The following is a 24,980-nucleotide window of genomic DNA, read 5'->3' on the forward strand; positions in this document are numbered from 1 at the left end:
ATGATGGATTGGGAAACGTTACTTAAAGGGATGACGGTGGATAGGCAATGGCAAACATTCAAAGAGCGCATGAGTGAACTGCAACAATTGTTTATTCCTGTCTGGCGCAAAAGTAAAACAGGAAAGGTGGCCAAACCATGGCTTACAAGGGAAATTAGAGAGAGTATTAGATGCAAGGAAGAGGCATACAAATTGGCCAGAAAAAACAACAGACCTGAGGATTGGGAGCAGTTTAGAATTCAGCAAAGGAGGACCAAGGGATTGATTATGAAGGGGAAAATAGAGTACGAGAGTAAGCTTGCAGGGAACATAAAAACTGACTGTAAAAGTTTCTATAGGAATGTGAAGAGAAAAAAATTGGTGAAGACAAATGTAGGTCCCTTACAGTCAGAAACAGGGGAATTTATAATGGGGAACAAAGAAATGGCTGACCAACTAAATACATACTTTGGTTCTGCCTTCACAAAGGAGGACACTAATAACATACCAGAAATGTTAGGGAACACAGGGTTTAGTGAGATGGAGGAACTGAAAGAAATCAGTATTAGTAGGGAAATGGTGTTGGGGAAATTGATGGGATTGAAGGCCGATAAACCCCCGGGACCTGTTAATCTACATCCCAGAGTACTTGAAGAAGTGGCCCTAGAAATAGTGGGTTCTATAGACTCTGGAACAGTTCCTACAGATTGGAGGGTAGCTAATGTAACCCCACTGTTTAAAAAGGGAGGCAGAGAGAAAACAAGGGAATTATAGACCAGTCAGCCCTACGTCGTTGGTGGGGAAAATTCTAGAGTCCATTATAAAAGATTTAATATCTGAGCACGTGGAAAACACTGGTAGAATCGGACAGAGTCAGCATGGATTTAGGAAAGGGAAATCATGCTTGACAAATCTACTGGAATTTTTCAAGGATGTAACTAATAGAGTTGATGAGGGGTGCCAGTGGATGTGGTTTATTTGGACTTTCAGAAGGCTTTCGACAAAGTCCTACATAAGAGATTGGCGTGTAAAATTAAAGCGCATGGGATTGGGGGTAGTGTATTGAGATGGATAGAAAACTGGTTGGCAGACAGGGAACAAAGAGTAGGAATAAACGGGTCTTTTTCCGAATGGCAGGCAGTGACTAGTGGGGTACCGCAGGGATCGGTGCTGGGACCCCAGTTATTCACAATATATATTAATGATTTAGATGAGGGAATTAAATGTAATATTTCCAAATTCGCAGGTGACACAAAGCTGGGTGGGAGGGTGAGCTGTGAGGAGGATGCAGAGATGCTTCAGTGTGATTTGGACAAGCTGAGTGAGTGGGCAAATGCATGGCAGATGCAGTATAATGTGGATAATCCATGTGAGGTTATCCATTTTGGTAGCAAAAACAGGAAGACAGATTATTATCTGAATGGCTATAAATTGAGAGAGGGGAATGTGCAGCGAGACCTGGGTGTCCTTGTACACCAGTTGCTGAAGATAAGCAAGCAGGTGCAGCAGGCGGTAAAGAAGGCATGTTGGCCTTCATAGCCAGAGGATTTGAGTACAGGAACAGGGATGTCTTGCTGCAATTGTACAGGGCCTTGGTGAGAGCACACCTGGAATATTGTGTGCAGTTTTGGTCTCCATATCTGAAGAAGGATGTACTTGCTATTGAGGGAGTGCAGCGAAGGTTTATTGATTCCTGGGATGGCGGGACTGACATATGAGGAGAGATTGAATCGATTAGGATTATATTCGCTTGAGTTCAGAAGAATGGGGAGGGATCTCATAGAAACCTATAAAATTCTAACAGGACTAGACAGGGCAGATGCAGGAAAGATGTTCCCGATAGTGGGGGAGTCCAGAACCAGGGGCCACATTCTGAGGATATGGAGTAAACCATTTAGGACTGAGATGAGGAGAAATTTCTTCACCCAGAGAGTAGTGAGCCAGTGGAATTCGTTACCACAGAAAGTAGTTGAGACCAAAACATTGTATGTTTTCAAGAAGGAGTTAGATATGGCTCTTGGGGCGAAAGGGATCAAAGGATATGGGGAGAAAGCGGGAGCAGGCTATTGAGTTGGATGATCAGCCATGATCATGATGAACGGTGGAGCAGGCTCAAAGGGCCAAATGGCCTACTCCTGCTCCTACTTTTTATGTTTCTATTATCATGTTGGTAATTCCCCATGTCCATTCCTAGTCTTGGAAAGTCTTCAGCCCCAATCTTTCAGAGAGCTTGCCTGGCACAAGCCCCTCTTTCGATTCTGAATACCCAAATGAAATGGAGACAGAAGCCTTTTTTTTAAGCAGATGCTGCTCGGGGAATAGGCTTTCACCCAGATTCTCTTAGGATGCAGGGAGGTAGATTGTTATTTTGTTCAAGTTGAACAAGATAACAAATGCACTGATTCGGGAAGGTTAATGTGTTCATTATTTGTATTCTGCAAAAAAGTTGTTGATTGAGGTAAGTTAGGCTGATTATAACTGTTTCTCTGCTCACTTATCTGAGGGGAAAAGAAACTTAATGTTTTGTTCTCCTCTTGTCTTTCTAAAGTATAAATAGTTTGCCTATTGAAAGATTAGTGAAGTACAATGTCCCAATTTATGTATGTCAAGTGGAACGCCATGCATGTCCTGGACTAATGCTATCAGATTAGCAACATATGCATATCTGTGCTAGACCCAAATTTGCAACACGGGATTTATCTCATGATAAAGTTGAATATGATTTCAGCAAATGAGATATAGAGAACATCAAACGGTAACAAAAGAGCTGCCAAAAGGGAGTATGAAAAGAAACTTTGCAAAGGGTATCAAAATCAGTACAATTTTTTACAATTATTAGGGTGCAGTGTGTGTCAGGAGCAAAGTGGGCCCCTTAAACTAGAAATGGTGATATTGCTGATGAAAATAAGGAAGTGGGCATGCTGAATAATTGCTCTGCTGTAGAGGAAGAGGTCAACATGCTGGAAAGCCCAAAGAATCTCAGAATTGTTACGACACAGGAGGAGGCCAATTTCTTTTTTATTCACTCGTGGGATGTGGGCTTCGCTGGCTGGCCCAGCATTTATTGCCCTTGAGAAGGTGGTGGTGAGCTGCTGCCTTGAACCGCTGCAGTCCATGTGGTGTAGGTACACCTACAGTGCTGTTAGGGAGGGAGTTCCAGGATTTTGACCCAGGGACAGTGAAGGAATGCTGATATTTTTCCAAGTCAGGATGATGAGTGACTTGGAGAGGAATATCCGGGTGGTGGTGTTCCCACCTATCTGCTACCCTTGTCCTTCTAGATGGTAGTGGTCGTGGGTTTGCAAGGTGCTGTCTCAGGAGCCTTGGTGAATCACTGCAGTGCATCTTGTAGATGGTACACACTGCGCCGGTGGTGGAGGGAGTGAATGTTTGTGGATGTGGCGCCAATCAAGCAGGCTGCTTTATCCTGGGTGGTGCCAAGCTTCTCGAGTGTTGTGGGAGCTGCACTCATCCAGGCAAGTGGAGAGTATTCCATCACACTCCTGACTTGTGCCTTGTAGATGGTGGACAGGCTTTGGGGAGTCAGGAGATGAGTTACTCGCTGCAGGATTCCTAGCCTCTGACCTGCTCTTGTAGCCACAGTATTTCTATGGCTAGCCCAGTTCAGTTTCTGATCAATGGTAATCCCTAGGATATTGATAGTGGGGGATTCAGTGGCTGTAATGCCATTGAACGTTAAAGGGCGATGGTTAGATGTTCTCATTTGGCCCATCGTGTCTTTGCCAGCTCTCCGAATGAGCAGCTCACCTATTTCCATTCTCCCGCCTCCTCCCCCTTTTAACTCTGCATCATCTTCCTTTTCAGCTGACAGTCTAATTCCCTTTTGAATGCTTCAATTGAACCTGCCTCCACCAAACTCTCAGTGCATTCCAGACCCTAACCACTTGCTGTGTGCAAAAGTTTTTCCTCACATCACTATTGCTCTTTTACTAATTACTTTAAATCTGTGCACTCTTGTCCTTGATCCTTTCACAAGTAGGAACAGTTTCTCCCTATCTACTCTGTCCAGACCCCTCATGATTTTTGGAACAACTGAACTAATATTGAATCAAGGACAGTGACTCACCAAAATTAATGTAAGCAAAATGACAGCAATGAAGAAAATAACGGCACAATGTTAATTGTATCAATTGAGGTTAAGTACATACAAGTGGAGGACATTGATTGGATGTTTACTTGAACAGAGATACTTAATGGCACAGGAGTAGAGTGTAGTCAGGAAAAATATACCTGTAATGTTTCACTTTGAATAAATCTATTCCAATTAAAGACTGACTCTGGTTTCTTCCTTCACCAACTGGCTGTCTGGAATATAACACTAAAGAGCAACAAATCCCCAGGACCAGTTGATTTCCATCCCAGTATCTTAAAGGCAGAAGTAGATGAGAGCAGATGCCCTAACTATAATCTTCCAAAATTCTCTTGATTCGGGAACCATTCCTTTCGATCAGAAAATTGTCTTGTCACTCTGCTATAAAAGAACAGCGACAGAGGAAAACGAGGAATTATAGACCAGCTAGACTAACTGTTGTCAGTAAATTACTGGAGGCTATAATTAAGAGTAGGATGGCCAAACACCTTGAAAATTTTCAGCTGATTGGAGAGAACCAGCATGTATTTGTAAGGGGCATGCCATGTCTGACAGACCTGATTGTGTTTTTTGAAAGGTGACTGAAGCAGTGGACAGGGAATGTCTATGGATGTTATTTTTTGGACTTAAGGGACTTTATAAAATGTCTTTTTAAAGAAACTGTTAGCTGAAGGAAAATTGATTTGTTTAGAAAATAGGCTGAGCAGCAGGAGACAGGGAGAAGGGATAATTGGCAGAATGTGACTAGTGCTATCCCACACGGATTTGTATTGTGGCCTTGATTATTCACCATATTAGTTAACGGCTTAGATGATGGGATAGAAAGCCATATATCCAAGTTTGCTGATGACACAGGTGGCATGTAAGCAGTGTAAATGGAAGCATAAAAGTACAAAAAGATACTGAGATTAAGTAAATGGCAAAAAGTGTGGCAGATTGATTTCATTGTCTGCAAATATGAGGTCATCACTTGGGATCTACAAAGGATTGGACAGGGTACTTCCCAAATGGGGGAGAAGCTAGAAACAGTGGAGGACCAAAGGGACTTGGTGGGGGATCCAAGTATACAGACCACCAAAATGTCATGAACAGGTACAGAAGATAATTGAAAAAGCTAATGGAATTCTGGCCTTAACATGCACACGACTGGAATACAGGGAGTAGAAATCATGTTTCAGCTACGAGGAACTGATTCCACACCTGGAATACTGAGTGTGGTTCTGGCACCATACCTTTGGAAAGATATATTTGCCTTGGAAGGCGTGAGCAGAGGTTTGCCAGAATGATACCTGAACTTCAAGGGTTAAATCATGAGGAGAGAGTACACAAGCTAGGATTGTATTCCTAGGAATTTAGATGGTTAAGGAATGATTTGATTGAAGTTTTCAAAATAGTAAGAGGACAGAGTAGATGGTAGGAGGTTGAGGACTAAACTGCAGGCATATATGTATAACTGCAGAAGCTGCTCCTCCACAGCAGGTGGCTGATAAGGAAGATGTGAGTTCACAATCTGCTCAAGGAACTGAACGACCATCAGTCTGAGGTCAACCATTTCCCAACAAAGGTGGCAGATAAGCAGCAACAATTAGCATAGCAGCAACACTCACCACAGCAGCAAAATTCCCCGGAGAGACAATATGGCCCCAGGAATGAGCAGACACCAGATGAACAGCCAATAACAACCAGCACGCGTGCCATTAGAAGAACTGAGTGCTTTCAAGATTGTGTGCAATGCGTGTGTGGGACAGACTAAAGTGGGTCAGATTAGAATGACCAGTTTTCTGTATATGGGTATGGAGTTTCATTGTGGACTATGTATGTGCCTGACTTGCAACTGGAAGTGATATTGTATGCAGGTTATTCTTATGAAAACAGGGGTGTTTGGAGAAGTGCCTTTGTGCAGTGTTGCCAAAGGTTTACTGTAGTCATGTGACCTCTGATGTCACTCTGGGTGTATAAAGGCTTGAAAGCGGAAGCCATTTCATCACCACTTGGAACATGGCCCAAAATTTAGAGTCAGACCTTTTAGGAGTTAAATTAGGAAACACTTCTTCATGCAAAGGATGGTAGAATTTTGGAGCTCTTCTCTGCAATCAGCAATTGATGCTAGATCAGTTGTAAATTTTAAACCTGATATTGATAGATTTTTGTTGGCCAAATGTATAATGGGATATGGGGCAAAAACAGGAATATGGAATTAGGTTGCAGATCAGTCCTGATCTCGTTGATTGGTGGAATGGGTTTGGGGCAAAATGTTCCTGTGTTTCTCTGAAATGGGGATACATTGCTTTAAGTGAATGAGATTGCAGAGAATCTGTAAGGCAACCTTTGGAAATGAAAGCTTTCTATTTATATTTCATTCCTTAACTTTAAACTTTACTTAAATTTATAAACACTTGGAAAGAAACAGAGGAACAGGTCATTCAGTCCCTCAAGCATATTTCCAGTAATCTGTTAGATCTGTACAACATTATTTACCCTGTATGTTCCAAATCTCTTGTTATTCTTATGTAACAAGAACCCATTAGCCCCATCCTTGAAACGACCTGGCATCCACAACCTTTTGGAGAAAGGAAGTTCCAGATTTCCACTACCCTTTATAGGCAGATGGAAGAATATTTTTCTTAATGTTCTCTGCCTGACCTTGAAGGGAATGGCCAAGTAAATTCCGGCTTTAGTGCTTCTTGTAAATCATCACTAAATAAAAGTATTTGCACAAACTTGGGAAAGATATAAACTTCTCCTTTGCATGTCCCACTTAAGTGGAGTATATAAAAATCATCTGAAGTTTTGTTCAGATTGGCCACTAGAATTTGTGTATTAAAGGAAAAGCTGGCACAGTAGGCAGCATCTCATCGTGGAACCTTGCCAACTGGAAAGGTTGAAATACTGGGTCTGAATGCACCTATGTAGGCTTTTTTTAAAAAAAAATAAATCCCACTTTCTTGGAGAATGTTACTTGAAGTAGAAAATAGCTGACATTGAATTGTAGTTTTTTTTTGCGGAAGATTTTATTGCATAGTGTTGTTTAAGAAAGGGGTCAGTTATTTAGGACTGAGATGAGGAGAAATCTCATCTTGAAGAGTTGTAAATCTTTGGGGTTCTGTATCCCAGAGATCTGTGGATGCTCAGTTATTGAGTATACTCAAGACAGAGATTGATAGATTAATGGACACAGCTTAACAGAATTGTTACAGTGTAGAACGAGGCCATTCGGCCCATCGTGTTTGCACTGGCTCCCTGAGCATTTTAACTTGGTGCCAATCTCCTTCCTTTTCCCTGTAACCCTGCACATTGGATGATTATTTAAATAGAAACAATGCCCTCTTGAATGCCTCAATCGAACCTGCCTCCACCACACTTCCAGGCAGTGCATTCCAAACCCTAACTAATCGCTGTGTGAAAAAGTCTTTTCTCACCTCGTATTTGCTTCTTATGCAAAACACTTTAAAACTGTGCCCTCTGGTTCTCGATCTGTTTACGAGCGGGAACAGTTTCTCCCTATCTACTCTCTCCAGATCCCTCATGATTTTGAAAACTCCTATCAAGTCTCCTCTTAGCCTTCTCCTCTCCAAGGAAAACAGTCCCAACTAAATGTTCCAACAGTCCCGACACTAAGGGAATTATGGGATATGGGGGCAGTGCAGGAAGATAGAACTCAGGTAGAAGATCAACCATGCTCTTGTTGAATGGCAGAGCAGACTTGAAGGGTCAAATGGCCTACTCTGGCTCCTTATATTCTTAGTGTTCTCAATATTTGTTGACGTATATGTATGCATTTGCATAAGATGGAAAAAGTTAGTTAACATGTCGCACCAGTCCTTAATTGGTGGAGAGTTGTTCTATTAATCAAGCTTATGGCATTGATTGCAGACAGCAGGAAGTGTTATTCTTGAAGACTTCTACAGAAACTCAGCTTGTGATTGTGCACCTAAGTAGATGCAGACTTAAGCTGTACCAACTGTGATATAGTTTCTCCATACACCCAAAAATGAAGTGTGTAAGGTAACACTTTGGACAGAATTGATGAAAGAATGGCGCATCTAATGTAGAATAAAGATTCTTAGTTGACCTACATCTTTCTGGAAAGAGTGTCCACCATAATACATGTGGTGAATGACTACATGTTACAACACCTATCTCATTTATATTTCCTCCCCTGCCTGTTGACTACTCCCTTCAAAACTTTATCTTTGCAGATTCTAGTGGAAGAGCTATGTTAAAGTAGGTAACATTAACCATGCTTCTCATTTCTCACCGTTCTATTTGTTGAGAAGGATGCATATGGAGCATTTAATGTAAATTTACAGAATGTTGGGATTGTGACTTGTGTGTCAGCACTCTTATCTTGTGCATCTCACACAAGGTTTTTAGTATTAACTCATTGTAGAGTAGTGATTAGTAAATTGAAGATAAAAACAGCTCTATTTCTCATTGAGACCTCCTGTAAGTTCAAGGTTAATAATGTTTGGATTGATTAATGTAGCTTTATACCTTTCCAGCTCCCGGATGTTAGGCAACAATGGGCAAGCTAAACCCGAGCAGGCTTGGGGATGATTTAACAAGTTCAGTGTGTGGTTTGCAGCTGATGTGTACAGGCTATAAAATCATTTGTGTCAAATGTTTGGCTAAAGTCCCATTTACTGGAAGTCACATGATGGAAAGGAAACCAGAAAAGGTTAAGATATGGAAAAATTTCATGAAAGAAAAATTGCACAGGAAATGCAAAATTGAAACGACAATGCAGAAAGATTTAATTAAGCAGGTATTGTAACAGACAAAAGAAACAGGAAGCTTGAGTGTCCAGCCTAAGTCTTTAGTTGTTTGATTTGTATCAATGGTGCTTAAAATACTTCATTTAGTTTCTTGAATTAAGAAGAGAACCGAGGTGAGAACTTAGTTTTCAAAAACAGAACTGAATATTTCAAGGATAGCTGGAAACCTGGATCCATTATACTATTACATTAGCAGATCTGGATTTTCCCTGGCCTAACCCTGTTACAAAATGTTGAAGTCTGTGCAAGATTAAGTGGTAAGAATTGAGTTGTAATGGCTTTTTTGTCTATGTACTCCTTTTTAGTTTTCTTATGTAACGAAAAGGTAGAAGTGTGCAGTCAGCTACGTCAAGGGAATAGTGTAATAATGTGTTGCCCTTTTGGGCTTGTAAAAACTATCCACTGTGTGACGTTCATCTTTCAGCTTCCCCTCTCCGCTCCAAATATTTGTCATACTGTACTGGGCCGCATCAGGACATCCTGTTTTCCTGCTGAGATTGGCTTACAATATCTATACTTGAAAAAGTAGCTCAAAATAATACATCAAGATAAGCATCTCCCTGTCTGTGTAACATGCTCTGAAACGTACAGCTAAATTTGAGCAACCACATGTTTGAATTTTCTTTCTAAGTGCAGACTTGTTTGGGTAGGGATGGGGAAATAGAGTCCTGAATTGTAAACTGGAGAAAAAAGTTCTGCCAGTTTAATACTATTGGGTAATTTGCCATCAATCTAGTGAGTTCCTTTGGGCAATCTACCACTTTAAAGAAATGATATAAATGCTAGCTATACTCATGAGCTCATTGTAGTTACTAGAACATGGTCTCAAACTTGTATTCAGACGATAGTTGGATTGTAACAAACTTCAAATACACTTTTGGAATGATTGTGGTAAGTTTTGCTTTAAGTTTTATTTTGAACTGTAGAGACTTTTTATATTTACCGCTAGGTCAATTGAAAGGTTTGCTGTATTGCTACAAAGTTTTGCAATGACTCATCAGAGGCCTACTTTATATGGTTTTTATTAATCGATGCTTATAACAGGATGGGAGAAGAATTAATGCGTTTGGTGTTTGCTTTCATTATTAACCTGATTTTAATAAATCAGACTTTTTAGAAAACGTTCTAGCAGATTTTTGAATGCTTGAAGTGCCACACTTTTGTAGTTTTCACACAAGATGTTTGGTAAAGTTTGGTGGCGGGTATTGCTGTCTGATGTGTGAAGTGCTGCTAGTACCAGAGCATTTTTCTTTTTTCCCCTTTTTGGTTTGCCCAGTTCACCCATTTCCCCTTTGCTCAAAACTACGTTGGTTCCTGGCTCTGCAGTGCCTCGACTTTTAAAGTTCTCATCCTTGTCTTCAAATACCTCCACTGCTTCTCTCCTCCCTATCTCTGTACTCTTCTCCAACCCTATAACCCTCCAAGATTCTGCACCTCTCCAATTCTGGCCACTGGCACAACCTCAATTTTCATTGCTCCGCTCTTGGCGGGCTTGCCTTAAAGTGCCCAGGTTCTAAGCTCTAGAATTCCTAAACTGCTCTGCCTCGTTATCTTTAAGATAATTAAAATTTGCCTCATTTGAGCAAGCTTTTAATCTTCTGACCTAATATCTCCAAATGTGGCTTGATGTCAAATTTTCTCTTATTGCTTCCATGAAGCATCCTGTGACTTTATACTTCATTAAAGACGTGCTATTCAAAATGTTTACTATTTTTTTTTGTTTGTTTTTAATACCCTAATAATTTATTTTTCTCTCCTAGCTTCTACAGTCCTGTTCATTCTGTAATTTGGCCTTGCATTATCTTATATCTCTTAAATTACTGTTTCACTCTGCCCCCTACCTGGTTAATTATATGCCAGTTGGGTATTAATTGTATTCAGGTGGTGGTTATTAATTGAGACACCATCTGGCTGCCCAAGTCCTTACAACCCCTAAATACTCAGCATATGCTATTATTTGTCCTTTCCCTGGATTCTTTACAGGTGCCAACTAATGGAGGTGGAGTTAGCACATGCTTTGAAATCTTGAAAGGAAAGGAGCAGTATAAGTAAAATGGAACATTATTGAGGAGTTTCCAATCCATATAAACTTTGCTTTATTTCAAACAACATTGACTAGAATTTGTTTTGGAAGTCTTGTTGACTCTATTTTTTAACTTTTGTTTCTATTTGAATGATTCCTTAAGTATCTTTTTCCTCTCTTTGCCTTGTAGGGGGTGACAGTCTTTCTACACAGAAGGAATCTGTTCTGAAGCTTGTAACAAAAACGCTGCCTTCAGGTTCGCTTGTCCTAGAAAAGAACATTTGCAGTAAAGAGGCAGTTCGGCGGCACCATTCCTTCCCTCTGTGTTCTGGTAGGAAAAATTCAATGAGTGCCTTAAAAGCCAGCTTTCCTGCAGACTTGCCTGTTTCACGTTCGAAAGAGAAAAGAAAACGCGATTCAATACATGACATTCAGAAAAAGAAACGTGTCTCCCTCTCACGACATTTAGATGCAAGTTTTCATAAGAAAAGCTGTGAAAGCAGGATCACTGATAAATATAGCAGCGGTGTGACTGAAACAAATTGCAATGGAGTACTTAAAGATCACAATAATGGTATATTGGAAAATGAGGACCCAGCTCTTGAGGCTGATGAATTTCCAGATTCTCACAGTTGCTTACCATTTGATTCATTGCTAGATGAGGAAATATCCAGGCACACTCCTCCAACTTCGTATGTGAGGTTACCTACAGAGGAGAAGACCAAGACTGCCCTAGACAGTGCCATTTCTTCAAAAGAAAATCGATCTGGACTCTTGGGTAGGCACAGTCTGGTACCTATTGACAGCAAAAGAACACAAAGGCATGAGTCCAGCTCTTTAACCGTTTTGTCTTTGGATGAGGAAAGTAGATCCTTACCCTCTCAAGAGAAGAGACAGTTGGAACGGTGCAGTCCTGTCCGACTATCAGACAGCAGTAAAGGACATGAGAGGAAACTGAGGGACAGTTATAATGGCGTGGACAGTGACAGTGATGTCTCCTGTAATTTAGACAGTGACGAAGAAGATGAAACTTTGATGGCTTTGGATGATCTCCTAACTTTACGTAACAAACCAGTATCTGCTACACCAGAAAAGCCTGACATTTCCTTTCAGTTGTCTGCCCCTAACACGCCAACAGCATGGCTGACCGTGAGTTTGTAAACGTTTCATTAAGCTTCTTATCCTGCATCGAAGAGGATCAATTGACTCAGATATTATCTGTAACTTTCCAAATTTTCCTGTGCTCTACTTTTTCTAACTTGCTTTGGCTGTCTGGTGAGATTTTAAAGATGGGCTAGAGTAACAATTGAAAACCAAAGCTAGTACAAGCTGAAAGTTGCTGATTTTTGGCAGGAGTGTAGAGAGGTTGAATGAAAGAGGAGAAATATAGCCCAGAGTCTGTTGGGCCCACTGTGCTAGCTTAAAAAAGAGTTCTTTTCCATGTAAATGAAAGTTTACTTTTATGAAGGTACAGTTAAATGCCCCTCAGTGATGGGCATGTGCAACTTGACTAATCTCTGGGGAAATTGGTTCCAGTTGAGTGTGAGCAAAAGGTGTAGTGCTAATATTATACAACGAACAACATAAAAGCTTTAAAGCCAAACGTCTCAATCATTGGTAAGTTTATCAAACTGAGTCATAAATATTAGATTTGATTCTCCGTCTGGTCCCAGCTGCTGCAGCAGTTGGGACACAACTCTCACCTGGAGGCAGACACCGACGGAGTTCATGCTGCTGACTGCTGCTTTAATCTCTGCGAGAAGGTTGAGTGCAGATGCTGTCTTTCTTCAGTATGCAGAGTTTCAAAACCCCCAAGTTACTGGGGAATATGCAGTGGTAGAGTTTCTGATTTGCCTCTTTTCCTGCTAGGGGTGCATCTCATTATTGTGTGACTATGATAGCACAGGCACTGAGGTATGAAATTGATTAAAGAGCAAAATAAACAACCCCTCCTGTGCATCTGGACACAAGCAGCTTGCTTTGTTTTGCTCGTGTTAAATTTTAAAATGGAGCTCATTTTCCTGTTTCTTACCAATCATGTCTTTTGAATTTCAGTTCAAAAATAACAGACAGGCAAATTATTCGAACAGCTTTGATCGCCTGCTTAAAGAAAAACAGCAGTCTGAGGGGTGAGTTCTATTTATCCTGGCTCCTCTTGCATTTTTAAAGCTTTGTTTTTATTTACCATTTCACAGCTGAAGTTTAAAACCCTTCTCAAAACCCGGTCTTTTTGACCTCATCTCCTCCATGGCTCAGGATCAATTTTCTCATTTATTTCCCATTTATAAAGTGGCCTGGTGATTTTTTTTAATTTTACAATTAAAATTAATGCAAGTTCTTGAATTTATGAATGGAAATGTTTGCTCATCTGGTTTTGGACCATAATCCTGATTGTTGTATCTGTACCATCTTTGCCACCCTTCTGCATCGTGCTGTGTGAGTGTTGGTTATTTCCTGGGGGAGGGGGCAGAAATATTGTGCAGAATTTCCCCTGCCAGACCCAGGTCCTACAGTAGATGTGAATCAGACATGAGGCCCAGCAGTACTCCTTAGCTATGACATAATTGGGGAAGAGTATTATGATGTCAGGAACAACACATATATCTTGTGAGCTTCCTGTAGCTAGAACTGGAAAAACACAGGATTCAGAAATGATCAGGGCAGTTTTTAAGTACAATTTGTTATAAATAGAATTTTGTCAGTGATATGTCAGGTGCTTTTTGAATATTTACTATAGCCCCACATTGTGTTATTGGGGGATTTTGTATGAACATTACTTTGAAGGTGTAAGGCATTTTCATGACTTGAGTTAATATTTTTGTAAACAATTTGATTTTGCTAATCTGTAGACTTCAACATTGAGCCACAAAAAGTTAACTTGGACTGGTATTGTGAGAATATTCCTTTCAATAGAATGCAAATTAATCACTTTGCATTTTGTTAGTCTCGGGGAAGCATTAAAGGACCTGAAGAAAAAGTTGCAAGATGAACTTCATGAGGTGCATGATGTCAGTTGTCTGTCTGAGGAAGATGATGAACAGAGCATGGGCGAAGACATGGATCAGATTGCAGAGGAGCACAGGTTAGTGACTCCTAAAAATTGAGGTGCTAATAATGAATGGGGAAAGCAATTTCTGGAAGTATCATCCTAAATTGTTGTGATGTGTTGAGTCCTGCAGACAAAGTTATGTATTTTCTGAAGTGTTCCATGAATTCCCACTCATCATCACCATTCTTGTTGGGATTTAAAATGCAGCCGCTTTAATTAAACTTTATTTCTAGACTGGCACCTAGCCAAGGATTCTATCTTTTCCTGACCTCCGTACACATTTACTTTCCAGAAATTGCCACGACAGAGATCAGCCAGGTGGAGAGGGAATACCCACAGAGGGCAGACCAGAGTGGGGTGGGTGTTGTGCAATGTGGAAAGGGGGCCCTTGAGGAAGTTGCATCCCCTCCTCCCTGCCTGAGCAAGGTGACTTGTGAGGCTCCCCTGCAAACCCCCCCCCGCACCTGAACTCCTCCCATCAGCCTCAAAATTGAAGCCGAGTGGAAAGTGGGGATGGGCGCAGCTGAGGTGCCCCATGTAAAATTGTGGACAGGTCAGATGATGGTGGGAAGGCCACCTGGGGAATTTTGCAGGCACCCCCACCTGCAATTCTACCAGCAAGGGACCATGAAATTCTTCCTCTGGTCTCTATCCAGCAGCCTAACTCAAACTTGCCTGATAGCAACAACACCAAATGATGGAGCTTGTGCCACAGAGCATAATGAAATGCTTTGACATTGAAATAGACTGCTGGCTGTTTACTTTTAAAGTGACTATAATTTCCTGACAACAGTTTGTGAGTTTCTGGTGTTTTGGTGAAACAAAAGTTCCATGTTTTTAAAAAAAAAAATTCTTCAAACGTGTTCATGGAATTATATCTTGAAGGGAAATTTTGTACTGAAATGTTTTGTTTCCTATTTTCACTTTGCATATAGGGCCTTCTTGATCAGGTATTCTGTAAAATCCGATGGAATACCAGACTTACATCCCGGGGAAAAAATTTTCAATGTGCTACAGGCTGGAAAACACTTTAATCAGCAGGATCTCAGGTTGACTCAGAGTGAATTGAGGCCTCAAAATTTTCTGGAACGGGTTCTCATCAGGTGAGAGCTGTATAAACCTAATTTTCCTAATGACCTAAAAACATGGCTCTTTGAGATGACTATCTGAGGACTACCATTTTAAGATTGTAGCATCTCAAAGTACTTTTTGACCCAAGACTGATTTATGGCTATAAATTCCTTTCAACATATTTTTGTGCATCTTGAGAAATTTGGGTTTTGTAGGAGCATAAATTTTTATTTACCCTTTCACGACTATAGTGAAAGTTTTTTTAATTTTCAGTGAAATGCACTAAATCAATTTTATTTCAACTCTTTTCATTCACTTGGCTTTACTGGAAGCTGATCTGGCCTTGACAATGGTGTCCTCCCTTCATTAGATACCAGGCTTCCTGTTAAATATGGTTTGGTACATGCTTCACTCACATGCTGTGTTTGGACTTATGTCTGAAGTGATTTGACATTCTGCAAACCATTAAACTCTAAATTCAGTTAATTAAACAGCTGTTGAGGCCTGAGGTGAATTTAGCCAAGGCTGATTTAGTTACGCATTCATCAGTGGCTTGTGGAAATATTGAATGCTTCTGGGTGGTGTGACACTTGGAATTTCAGTCAACTTTGAACAGAATTTGTTTTTTGCAATCCAGCATTGTTTCTTTGCAGTATATTTTGGTGACATTTATTGTCCTGTAGATTTGGGTCAACATAAGCTGTTTTTTTTTTAAACAAAAAGCTGGGATGAAAAGGGGCAGTGTAGAAAGAACAGACTTTTATCTGCATTTTAAGATTTCTTTTTAAAGAATCTCTTGTCTGGCATCTTATATTAAAGATTTATCTGAAATGTTGTTAAGTTATTTTATTCGGAATGTACATTCTAAGGCTTTCCAATCTATGTTGAAAAGTTCTGACTATTTCACAAGGATCCCATAGCATTGACTGTGTAATGGCTAGTTAGCAGCTACAACACTATTTACCTGAAAATAAGTCGCTAATGGCACTTTTTTTTTTGTTTTCCAGTTCAGGAAGCAGCCAGCAGGTATTTTTATTCACTAATGGGATTGTAAGTCAAACTTATTACTCATCGCCATGCCCACAGCCAGTTTTCAAGTTTTTATTTAAGGTGAGGAAGCACATTTTTTGCACATAAGTTACTTGGAGGTTACCGTTGATTGTAGGCATGTGCTCTATGATCACCATTTCTAGCATAAAGAGTATTACAATGGCACAAATTCTGGCTGGCACTGTGCTTTGCTATGTTGTGATGCTACAAGTGTGTACAGTTTTCAAACTCTTCCCTTTTTGCTTTATAAACCATTGCCTCCAAGTACAGGAAAATTGTCCACATTACACCTTCTGGCAGTTTGTGGCCATTTTGACACAGATGTAATGCAGTGTGACTTTTGAAGCCAGCTGAATATTTTCTACTTTGCTTCATTGCAAACAGCAGTGGTGATCAAATGCATTTAGGGCAGACATGAGTTTCACAAAATCTGCTCATGAGCCTGAGTATAGACTTGGGAATACCTGTATATTAAGTTTTCCTACTGACTCAGCTGTTTTTCAACCAGTCATGTTTCAGTCTAAAGACTGACATGTAACACCATGTGAGAATTGTGTGGCTTTTCATTGGCACACCATTAAATGGAAAATTTTTGTTGTGCCAGTCATTGCAATGTATTTGAGTTGATCTTGTGCCCCTGTCCAACTCACCCTTCACAGTGCTGATTCTATGGACTGTGCCACTGGATCAGCTCCTGCTGTCCCCTTTCACATCTCCTTCCAGAATGCCTGTTCACTCGTGAACAAAGTCTTTGCAATCCATATTATGGATGACTGCATCACAACATGACCTTGATGGAAACCCTGCTGAGAGGAGATGACATCTTCTCCCTAATTGAAGCCTCCCTGCTTGGCTATACCTTTTATGATTTGCCTCGCCCAGCCCATCGCAGTTGCAGTGTGGCTTTTATAACCAAGTCTCAGCTTGGCCTGTCCCCTTACTCCTCTGACATTTACTCCTCTTTTGAGCATCTCACCTTGTTCCATCCCTTTTCACTTCTCATTTGAAATTCTGGTTCTCTGACGCCCAACAAATACTATGCTGGTTTTCTCAATAAGCTGTCTTCACTGCTTCCCTCTCAGCCTCTGCACTGAGTGGCTTCTCATCCTTGGTAATTTTAACCTTCATCTCAATTCATCATATTCTCTCCCCCCTGAGTTCACTGCCCTCCTGTCATCCCTTGTTTTTACCTTCCATGTAAACACCTCAAGTCCCCTTCAGGGCCACTCACTTGCCCTTGCCATTTCATGTGGTCTTGCTGCCTCCATAGTGCCAATCGCAGAAATGTACTGTATAGAAGATGCACTACAGTAAGCCGCTTTTTGACAGCAGCTTTCAAACTTGTGACCTCTATCATCTAGAAGGACAAGGGCAGCAGATGCATGGCAACACCATCACCTGCAGGTTCCCCTCCTAGCCCCACACCATCCTGACCTAGCAATATATTGCCATTTCGTCACTGTTGCTGGGTGAAGAACATGGAACTCCCTTTCTATGACAGCGCTGTGGATGTACCTACACCAGATGGACTGCAGTGGTTCAAGAAGGTGGCTTTCCACCACCACCTTGAGAGCAATTGGGGATGGACAACAAATACTGGTCTTGCCAGTGATGCCCACAATCCATGAAAGAAAACGATGAGGCCATCTCTGATCACTTCTTTGCATCGCTGTCCACCCACATCCTGCTTTCTCCCTCCAAATCTTGCTTCCTTCTGTTTCTACCCCTGGGGAAAATCTCTCCCCCAATTCACTTGGAACTGCATTCTCAAAATTCCAATTATCTTTGGCCCTCTGTTCATACCACTTCTGCTATCGATCTACGAACATACCATCACCTCCATCCTCAATGCCTTAGCCCCCTGCATACTACTTCTTTCTTTCACCCAGGCCATTCCCAGTAATATGGCCTTTGCCTCCACTCCCTTAAATCCATGGGACACAGACTTGAACGGATATGGCAGAAAACTGGTTTAGCCATTCAACACTGGCTGGAGCTCAGATACATTTAGGACCTGTTGGGTCCTAGAGTGGTCTCCGAAAAGCTTGACGATTCCAGGATCATCCTGGAATGCAAAGATAACCCCTGGCTCCTTTCGTGTACTTCCAGGCTGTTGTCTCAAACCCATCACCGTCTCCAATGAAGCGCAAGCAACTCATTGATTTCTTGGTCACCAAGCTTGAGACCATCAGATCAGCTGCCTCTGCCACTTCCCTTCCCCTAGCCCACTGGGCTGAACTTCCTCTAAGGCTCTCCCCCCCCCCCCCCCCCCCCCCCCCCCGACCTTCCACCAATACCCCTCCCCCCAGCCCTAAATTTGTTTCCTTCTCTGGTTTCTGTTCCATCTTCCCTCATGCCCTCGCCAAGCTCATCTTTTCCAGGAGACCCACCTCCTCTATTGATACTATTCTACCTGTCTGCTGAAACCCCCATCCATGCCTTTGTTGCCCCCAGACTTGACACTTCCTGTCCAGCCTCCCATATTCTACCTTCTGTAATTTGAGGTTATCCAAAGCTTTTCTGCCAGTGCCCTTATTTGCATCAAATGCCATTTACCCACCAATCCTTTGCTCTGACCTAAACTGGCTCCAGTTAAGCAACACCACAATTAGAAAATTCTTGTACTTATTTTCAAATCTCCATGGCCTGGCCCCTATCCCTGTCACCTGCTCCAACCCTACAGCTCGTCAAGATTGCTGCACGCTCTAATTCTGACATCTTGAGCATCCCTGATTTTAATTAGAACCATAGAAAAGTTACAGCACAGAACAAGGCCATTCGGCCCATCTTATCCATGCCAGCACAAGGACACCCAGGTGCCCTTTCTAATCCCACCTTCCTGCACCCGGCCCATAGCCCTGCAGCTAACAGCACTTAAGGTGCAGATCCAGGTACTTTTTAAGAGTTTAGAGTTTCTGCCTCTACCACCAACTTGGGCAGCGAATTCCAGACACCCACTACCCTCTGCGTAAAAAAGTTCTTCCTCATGTCCCCCCTACACCTTCTGCCACTTATCTTGAATCTATGTCCCCTGGTTCTAGGATTCTCCACCAAGTGAAATAATTTTATTCTGCCCACTCTATCTAGTCCCCTCATAATTTTGTACACCTCAATCAAGTCACCTCTCAGTTTTCTTTGTTCTAAGAAAAATAACCCCACCCTATCCAATCTCTCCTTGTAGCTACACTTTTCTAACCCTGGCAACGTTCTTGTAAACCTCTTCTGCACTCTCTCCAGAGCTAATACGCCCTTCCTGTAATGTGGTGACCAGAACTGCACACAATACTCCAGTTGTGGCCTCACCAGTGTTTTATACCATTCTTACTTTTATATTCTATACCTCTGCCAATGAAGGAAAGCATTCCATGTGCCTTCTTTACAACCTTGTCTACTTGAACTGCTGCCTTCAGGGACCTGTGTACTTGTAAGCCAAGATCTCTCACTTCATCAGCCCCTCTTAATATATTCCCATTTATTGTGTAATCCCTGTAACTGTTTGACCTCTCTAAATGTATGACCTCACACTTCTCTATGTTAAAATCCATCTGCCACTTTACTGCCCACTCCACCAGCCCATCTATATCATTTTGGAGATTATGGCTATCCTCTACACTATCCACTACTCGACCAATCTTTGTGTCATCTGCAAATTCCCCAATTGTGCCCCCCACGTTCACGTCCAAATCGTTAATATATAACACAAACAGCAAGGGTCCCAACACCGAGCCCTGTGGAGCACCACTTGAGACAACTTTCCATTCGCAAGGGCATCCATCGACCATTACCCTATGTTTCCTGTTACAAAGCCAACCTTTTATCCAGTTTGCCACACTACCCTGAATCCCATGGGCTTTTACTTCCCTGACCAATCTGCCATGTGGGACCTTGTCAAATGCCTTGCTAAAATCCATGTACACAACATCCACTGCACTACCTTCGTCCACCCTTCTTGTCACTTCTTCAAAAAATTCAATCAAATTTGTGAGGCAAGACCTTCCTTTAACAAATCCATACTGACCGTCCCTGACTAGTTCATGCCTTTCCACATGACAGTTAATCCTATCTCACAGGATTGATTCTACTAATTGGCTCACCACCGATGTAAGACTGACTGGCCTATTATTGTTTGGCATTTCTTTTGATCCCTTTTTAAACAATTGTTCCACCGTTGATGGCCGTGCCTTTCACTGCTCCTGAATACCCTCCCTTATACCCCTCTGCCTCTCTGCATCACTTTCCTCTTTTAAGACAGTCCTTAAAACATAACTTTTTACCTAACTTTTGGTCATCTGCCCTCACGTCTCCTTATCAGACTCTGTCAAATTTTGTTTTATCATGCCTTGTGTTAGGTTTAAAGTGCTGTATAAATACAAGTTGTTGTTAGCATTTGCCCTGATTTGGGATAAAAGCAGAATTTTGGACAAGTTGGAAGTTTATAGTGGTTGGAGAATGGGAGGCCAACAAGGAGAACATTGGACTAATTGAGTTAGGGTAAGGGTCTTTGTGAATGAGAATGTAGGAATTTATTAATCTGATCTGTATAAATTGATTTGAGATTGTCTGAGTTTTTTTTGTATTTGCTGTTTTTGAAGCATTATGATATAGTTAGATTTGTTGAGATGCAGTCCATTAATGTATTTCTACACTTGAAGAGGAGGAGCTTGTTTTTGTGTAGTTCTTTGCAGTGCAGTCTCTTATGTATGCTACATGCAGCAAGTAGGTACAAATGTTGCCTTACATTCCACCAATGCTTTCAATTTAAAATTCTCACCCTCGTGTTTAAGACTCTTCATGGCCTCAGCCCTCCCAATCCTGATAACCCGCTGTAGCCTTATAATCCCAGTTACTTTGAGTTTGGCAGTTTGCATCATGCCCGCCTCCCTTTACCCCAACCTTCAGCTAGATTGGCCCTAAGCTCTTATTCCTTAACTTCACCCCTCTCTCCAGCTCCCCTTCCTCCTTTAGCATTCTTCTTAAAACTTATCTCTTAGATCATACTTTCTGACTAGGCCACCCTCTTTTACCTGTTTAGGGTTCTGGAGCGCCTTTGGGTATTTTTTCTACTTAAAAGGTTCTATGTCAATGCAAGTTGTCATTTTAAAACGATTTGTTGTTCAATTTTTAAATTAAAAAGCACCAGACAGAGTGATAAAGCTGCTAGTCGAGCAATTAATTCACATGCCACAACAATTCCCTTGAGCCGATGTAAGATTTGGCAATGTACAGGTCTGCCTTGTTAATAACACAGGTGGAAACTTCTTTGTTTTGCAGATGATGACTATTCATTCAGATTACATTGCTTCAATGCACATTTTCAAAGCACTTTGGGACATCTGCACTAATGCTGCCAATAGAATAGGTTAGTATGCAACACTATTTGGAAAATTAAAGTCCATACAAAAATTGTAGTTACTTCATGCCTTGTCAGTCAAAAAAAAACACAGCATTGCTATCTTTGTGGGGAGGGTAGGAATGATAGGGTAAATGTTGCAGATTGCAGTGAATCCATAGTTCCTGTGTGTATGATAACTGAGTTACACCTTTGTACTGGCTTTACTCTCTGCTGGGACTCTGTAAGACCAAATATAATAAATTTGCCTTTATTTATACTCCTGGTTTCAATTTAAAAGAAGGCTGGGTAAATATTAGAAATAGTAATGGAAAAGGTTTTGCGATTCGTCTCGATAACTCGAATGGGCATTAACACCAAGGGCCCTATGGCTGGCTGCCTCCTGTCCTGTGACCCTCTAAGTGACTTGTATTAACCTGAACTATTTGTCTAACCAGAAGTCACCATGCGATGGTGAATGCATTAGTTTCCATTCCCTGCCACCCTCCACCCCAATGCTTTCTTCATACCAGACGAAAGATCGTATTGGAGAGTGAGCAAGAGGACTGTAAAAGCCTGTAACCAAATGTTAGGGCTTCAAAATCCAGCTTCCCACAAAAATACACTTTTTACACCATCGCAATCGTTCTTTGTTTTGCAATTAATCGAAACGATTAATTCTGATTTGAGTTTCAGTTGGACTGTTTACCTTCCGCAGTCCATTATATTGACTACTTGAATTTTTTGTGGAACAAGGTTAATTGAGATGGTGGGAAAGATCCAATATTTAAGGTCAGGGATGTTCGGGTACTTGGAATGATTACAAGGGTTTTTTTTCCACAGTAGGTCTGTACAGAAAATATAATGAAATCAACTGAAAGGGAAATATCTCTAGCAGAGGAATTGAGAACAAATTTGATCCAAGAAATTCATTGTGTGGCATAATGAGTTATACTTTGTATTTAGAATGCATTGCCCCAGAGGCTGCAAGTGGATCAGTTATGGAGTTTTAAAAGGGATGGAATTAAGGGATTGGTGAGCATGAAGGAGTTGCCATGGGTAAGAAAATGGCAGAGCAGGCTCAAGGAGCCACGTAATCTCCTCTTCCTAACTGCTGAAGCCTGCGTTACCATGGCAGCAATTGTGCAAAAGCATTGAAGGCTCTGATTCTTGAAGCTAAAATATTGTTTGGATCTGTAGCTGAAACACACTTTTCTTGGTGTATGATGATGAACCACATACCACAGTACTTTTTCTAAAACTTGTATCCTGGCTTGTGTCTTAGCTTGCAAATGACAAGGCAACAAATGGCATCTAACAGTGTTTTCCTAATTTCTGTTAGTTAAGGGTGGCACCAGTGAGTTCAGGGTTTGGACTCCAAGTCTCAAGGACATAGTTGCAGTCTTTCTCAACCTAGGAGCACAGTTTGGCACTTTGTTTCCATTGAAGCACCTTCAGCCAGACTTCACTGAAGAGGATATATTGTGAGTTAATAAATTCTGTTGCAATTTGAGCTGTTGTTTGTTTCCAAAGTTTTTTGTTTTTTAGAAGCCCTGTTGTCTCTCTAAATCTGTCCTGTTTTCTCCCCATCTCGCCTGAAGGTGGTGAGATTTCCTGATATACCCTTGCTGCAATCTAATTGCTCATCTGTAGTAGAAAAATCACAAGAAACTAAACTTTATGCAGTGTTAAGTTTTCATTGTTTAAAAATTGTTAGGCTGGTGGTACCTGTAACACTGATTAAGCTTTAAAATTATATTTGTTTCTAGGTCTGGCCTGCAAAATAATAAAGAAAATTATCCAAAGGATGATGTGCCAACTTCTCAGAGAGATCCCATCTTCAGCTCTCTGCCAGAATTTGGCATAAAGAATGTGGTTAAGGTAAATCTGACTCCATGTCCATTAAGTTAACAGCCTATGTGTATTAAAGTGTACTCCAATTCATTGGCACTAATTAGATCCATTTCCTTTTGCATTACGGTAAAATTATTTTCCCACTTGTTTTTTTAATGTTCCTTAATGGATGATTGCTATCTTGTGTTCTTCCCCACTGGGGAAATGGTAGGTGAATTAACTATGTAATTTTTTGAGATTTTAAGCAAAAACAAGCTGGACTTGTACTAAAGTAGGGATATGCAAAGACTGCAGCAAAAAACTTATGAAAATGCCTTCAAATTAGTCTCTGGCCACAAACAGGCTTCAGGTGAAACCATAATCTAAGGAGAGCAGGATCACAAGTTAGGGATCTGTTGTTCAGTGTTTAATCATGGCTAATTTGCTTGCAGAGGGTCTAATAGGGAAGTTCAAATCGAGGAAATGTCTTCTGGCAGTTTAAAATCTTTCATGCTTTGTTGAGCTTGCTGTTCTCTGGAGTAACATGCCTGTTTTTTTTTTAAATTCTATTAGTTTCTACTGCTCTGTACTTCCATTTGCCCTGAAGCGTATTCTGACAAAGAATTAGTGTTGCTGATAAGTTTGTTGGGCAGAATCAGCCTTGAACGAGAGCTGCAGCTAACTCCTTTGAAAGATTTTCAGTGTTTGCTGGACAATCTTCTTAACAATGTCAGGCAGTGGAGCACAAAGGTAAGAATGGCTTTAGTGAAAGATGAGTGTGATTTAACAGATATGCATGAAAATAAGTTTTATTTTATTATATAAAAATGACTAGAATAAAGAAATATTGTTCTACTTGGGTGCATCATATCTAGACACTCCTGGGTCAGGTATGGTGTCGTGTGCAGAGTAAATTCTGTCTGAGAATAAGGTTTTTCTCAGTTATAACCTTAGGAAGACATCCCCTATTCCCATGTGTTTTTTTTTGTGTTCTGTTTAATCAAGCAACAATGGTACCGTGTCACTTCCTAGTTGGTGTTAATTAATTAAGTTTGTGATGTGGATCCCGACGTACTGGGAACTGAATTATTGATGCTCCAGCACTATTTTGAGTAGGATTCTTCCAGCTTTCAGAGAGAGAGAGAAAAGCAACATTCAGTTTAACCTGAAGAGATTAGACTTTCATCTTATTAGTTTTCAGGCATTAGTTCAGATCACACACCTGTTAATACATGTGTTGCCTGATCCCTGCAGTGCATAATGTCTTCCTTAATTGCATTTATCAGCACATAACAAAATTTTATGTCTTGCGCAAGACCAGATTAATCTGCCCATCCATTGGTTGAAATGTACACTGTAGTGCTGGAGAGCAACTTGGAGACTGATATGTTGCTTATTTTTAAAAAGCTGTGGTCATTCAAGTTCCTAATATTATTTTGATCAAGGAGGTGACGGCGTATGCAATTTTTGCATACACATTTTAAAAAGGGAAATATCACTTGTTCATTATACACAGTTAATGGAGAATTGCATTACATGATTAAGAAATCCGCAATTGGGAGGGAGGGGAAGAGGAAAAAATATGGTGAGGAGCAGCTTGATGGGACGAGTGCATAAAATTTAACTTCCTAAAACCGTTTTTGGCAGCAAAAAATTCTGTAACATCGTGACTGGATAATATTTTTCTGTGGGTAAGCTTGACCTGTGCCAGTTCTGAAAAATGCAGTCTATAGTGGTGCACTTCTCCTGAACTAGTTGAA

The 24,980-nt window shown here is 41.0% G+C and overlaps 1 protein-coding gene across 5 annotated transcripts in view; it reads left to right on the forward strand.

Moving 5' to 3' along the window:
* Positions 1-24,980, forward strand: part of slf2 (SMC5/6 complex localization factor 2) — an 83,274-nt gene that overhangs the window by 43,839 nt on the left and 14,455 nt on the right. For all 5 annotated transcript variants that reach the window (XM_078565137.1, XM_078565139.1, XM_078565138.1 and 2 more), the window contains 9 exons: positions 11,079-12,037; positions 12,944-13,017; positions 13,833-13,970; positions 14,873-15,040; positions 16,016-16,118; positions 21,330-21,417; positions 22,730-22,871; positions 23,157-23,268; positions 23,794-23,970. In XM_078565137.1, coding sequence (XP_078421263.1) covers positions 11,079-12,037; positions 12,944-13,017; positions 13,833-13,970; positions 14,873-15,040; positions 16,016-16,118; positions 21,330-21,417; positions 22,730-22,871; positions 23,157-23,268; positions 23,794-23,970 — 1,961 coding nt within the window. The remainder of the gene's footprint in view (positions 1-11,078; positions 12,038-12,943; positions 13,018-13,832; positions 13,971-14,872; positions 15,041-16,015; positions 16,119-21,329; positions 21,418-22,729; positions 22,872-23,156; positions 23,269-23,793; positions 23,971-24,980) is intronic.

This window comes from Cetorhinus maximus, chromosome 20 (genome assembly GCF_964194155.1).
Source record: "Cetorhinus maximus chromosome 20, sCetMax3.hap1.1, whole genome shotgun sequence".
Classification (NCBI taxonomy): Eukaryota; Metazoa; Chordata; class Chondrichthyes; order Lamniformes; family Cetorhinidae; genus Cetorhinus; species Cetorhinus maximus.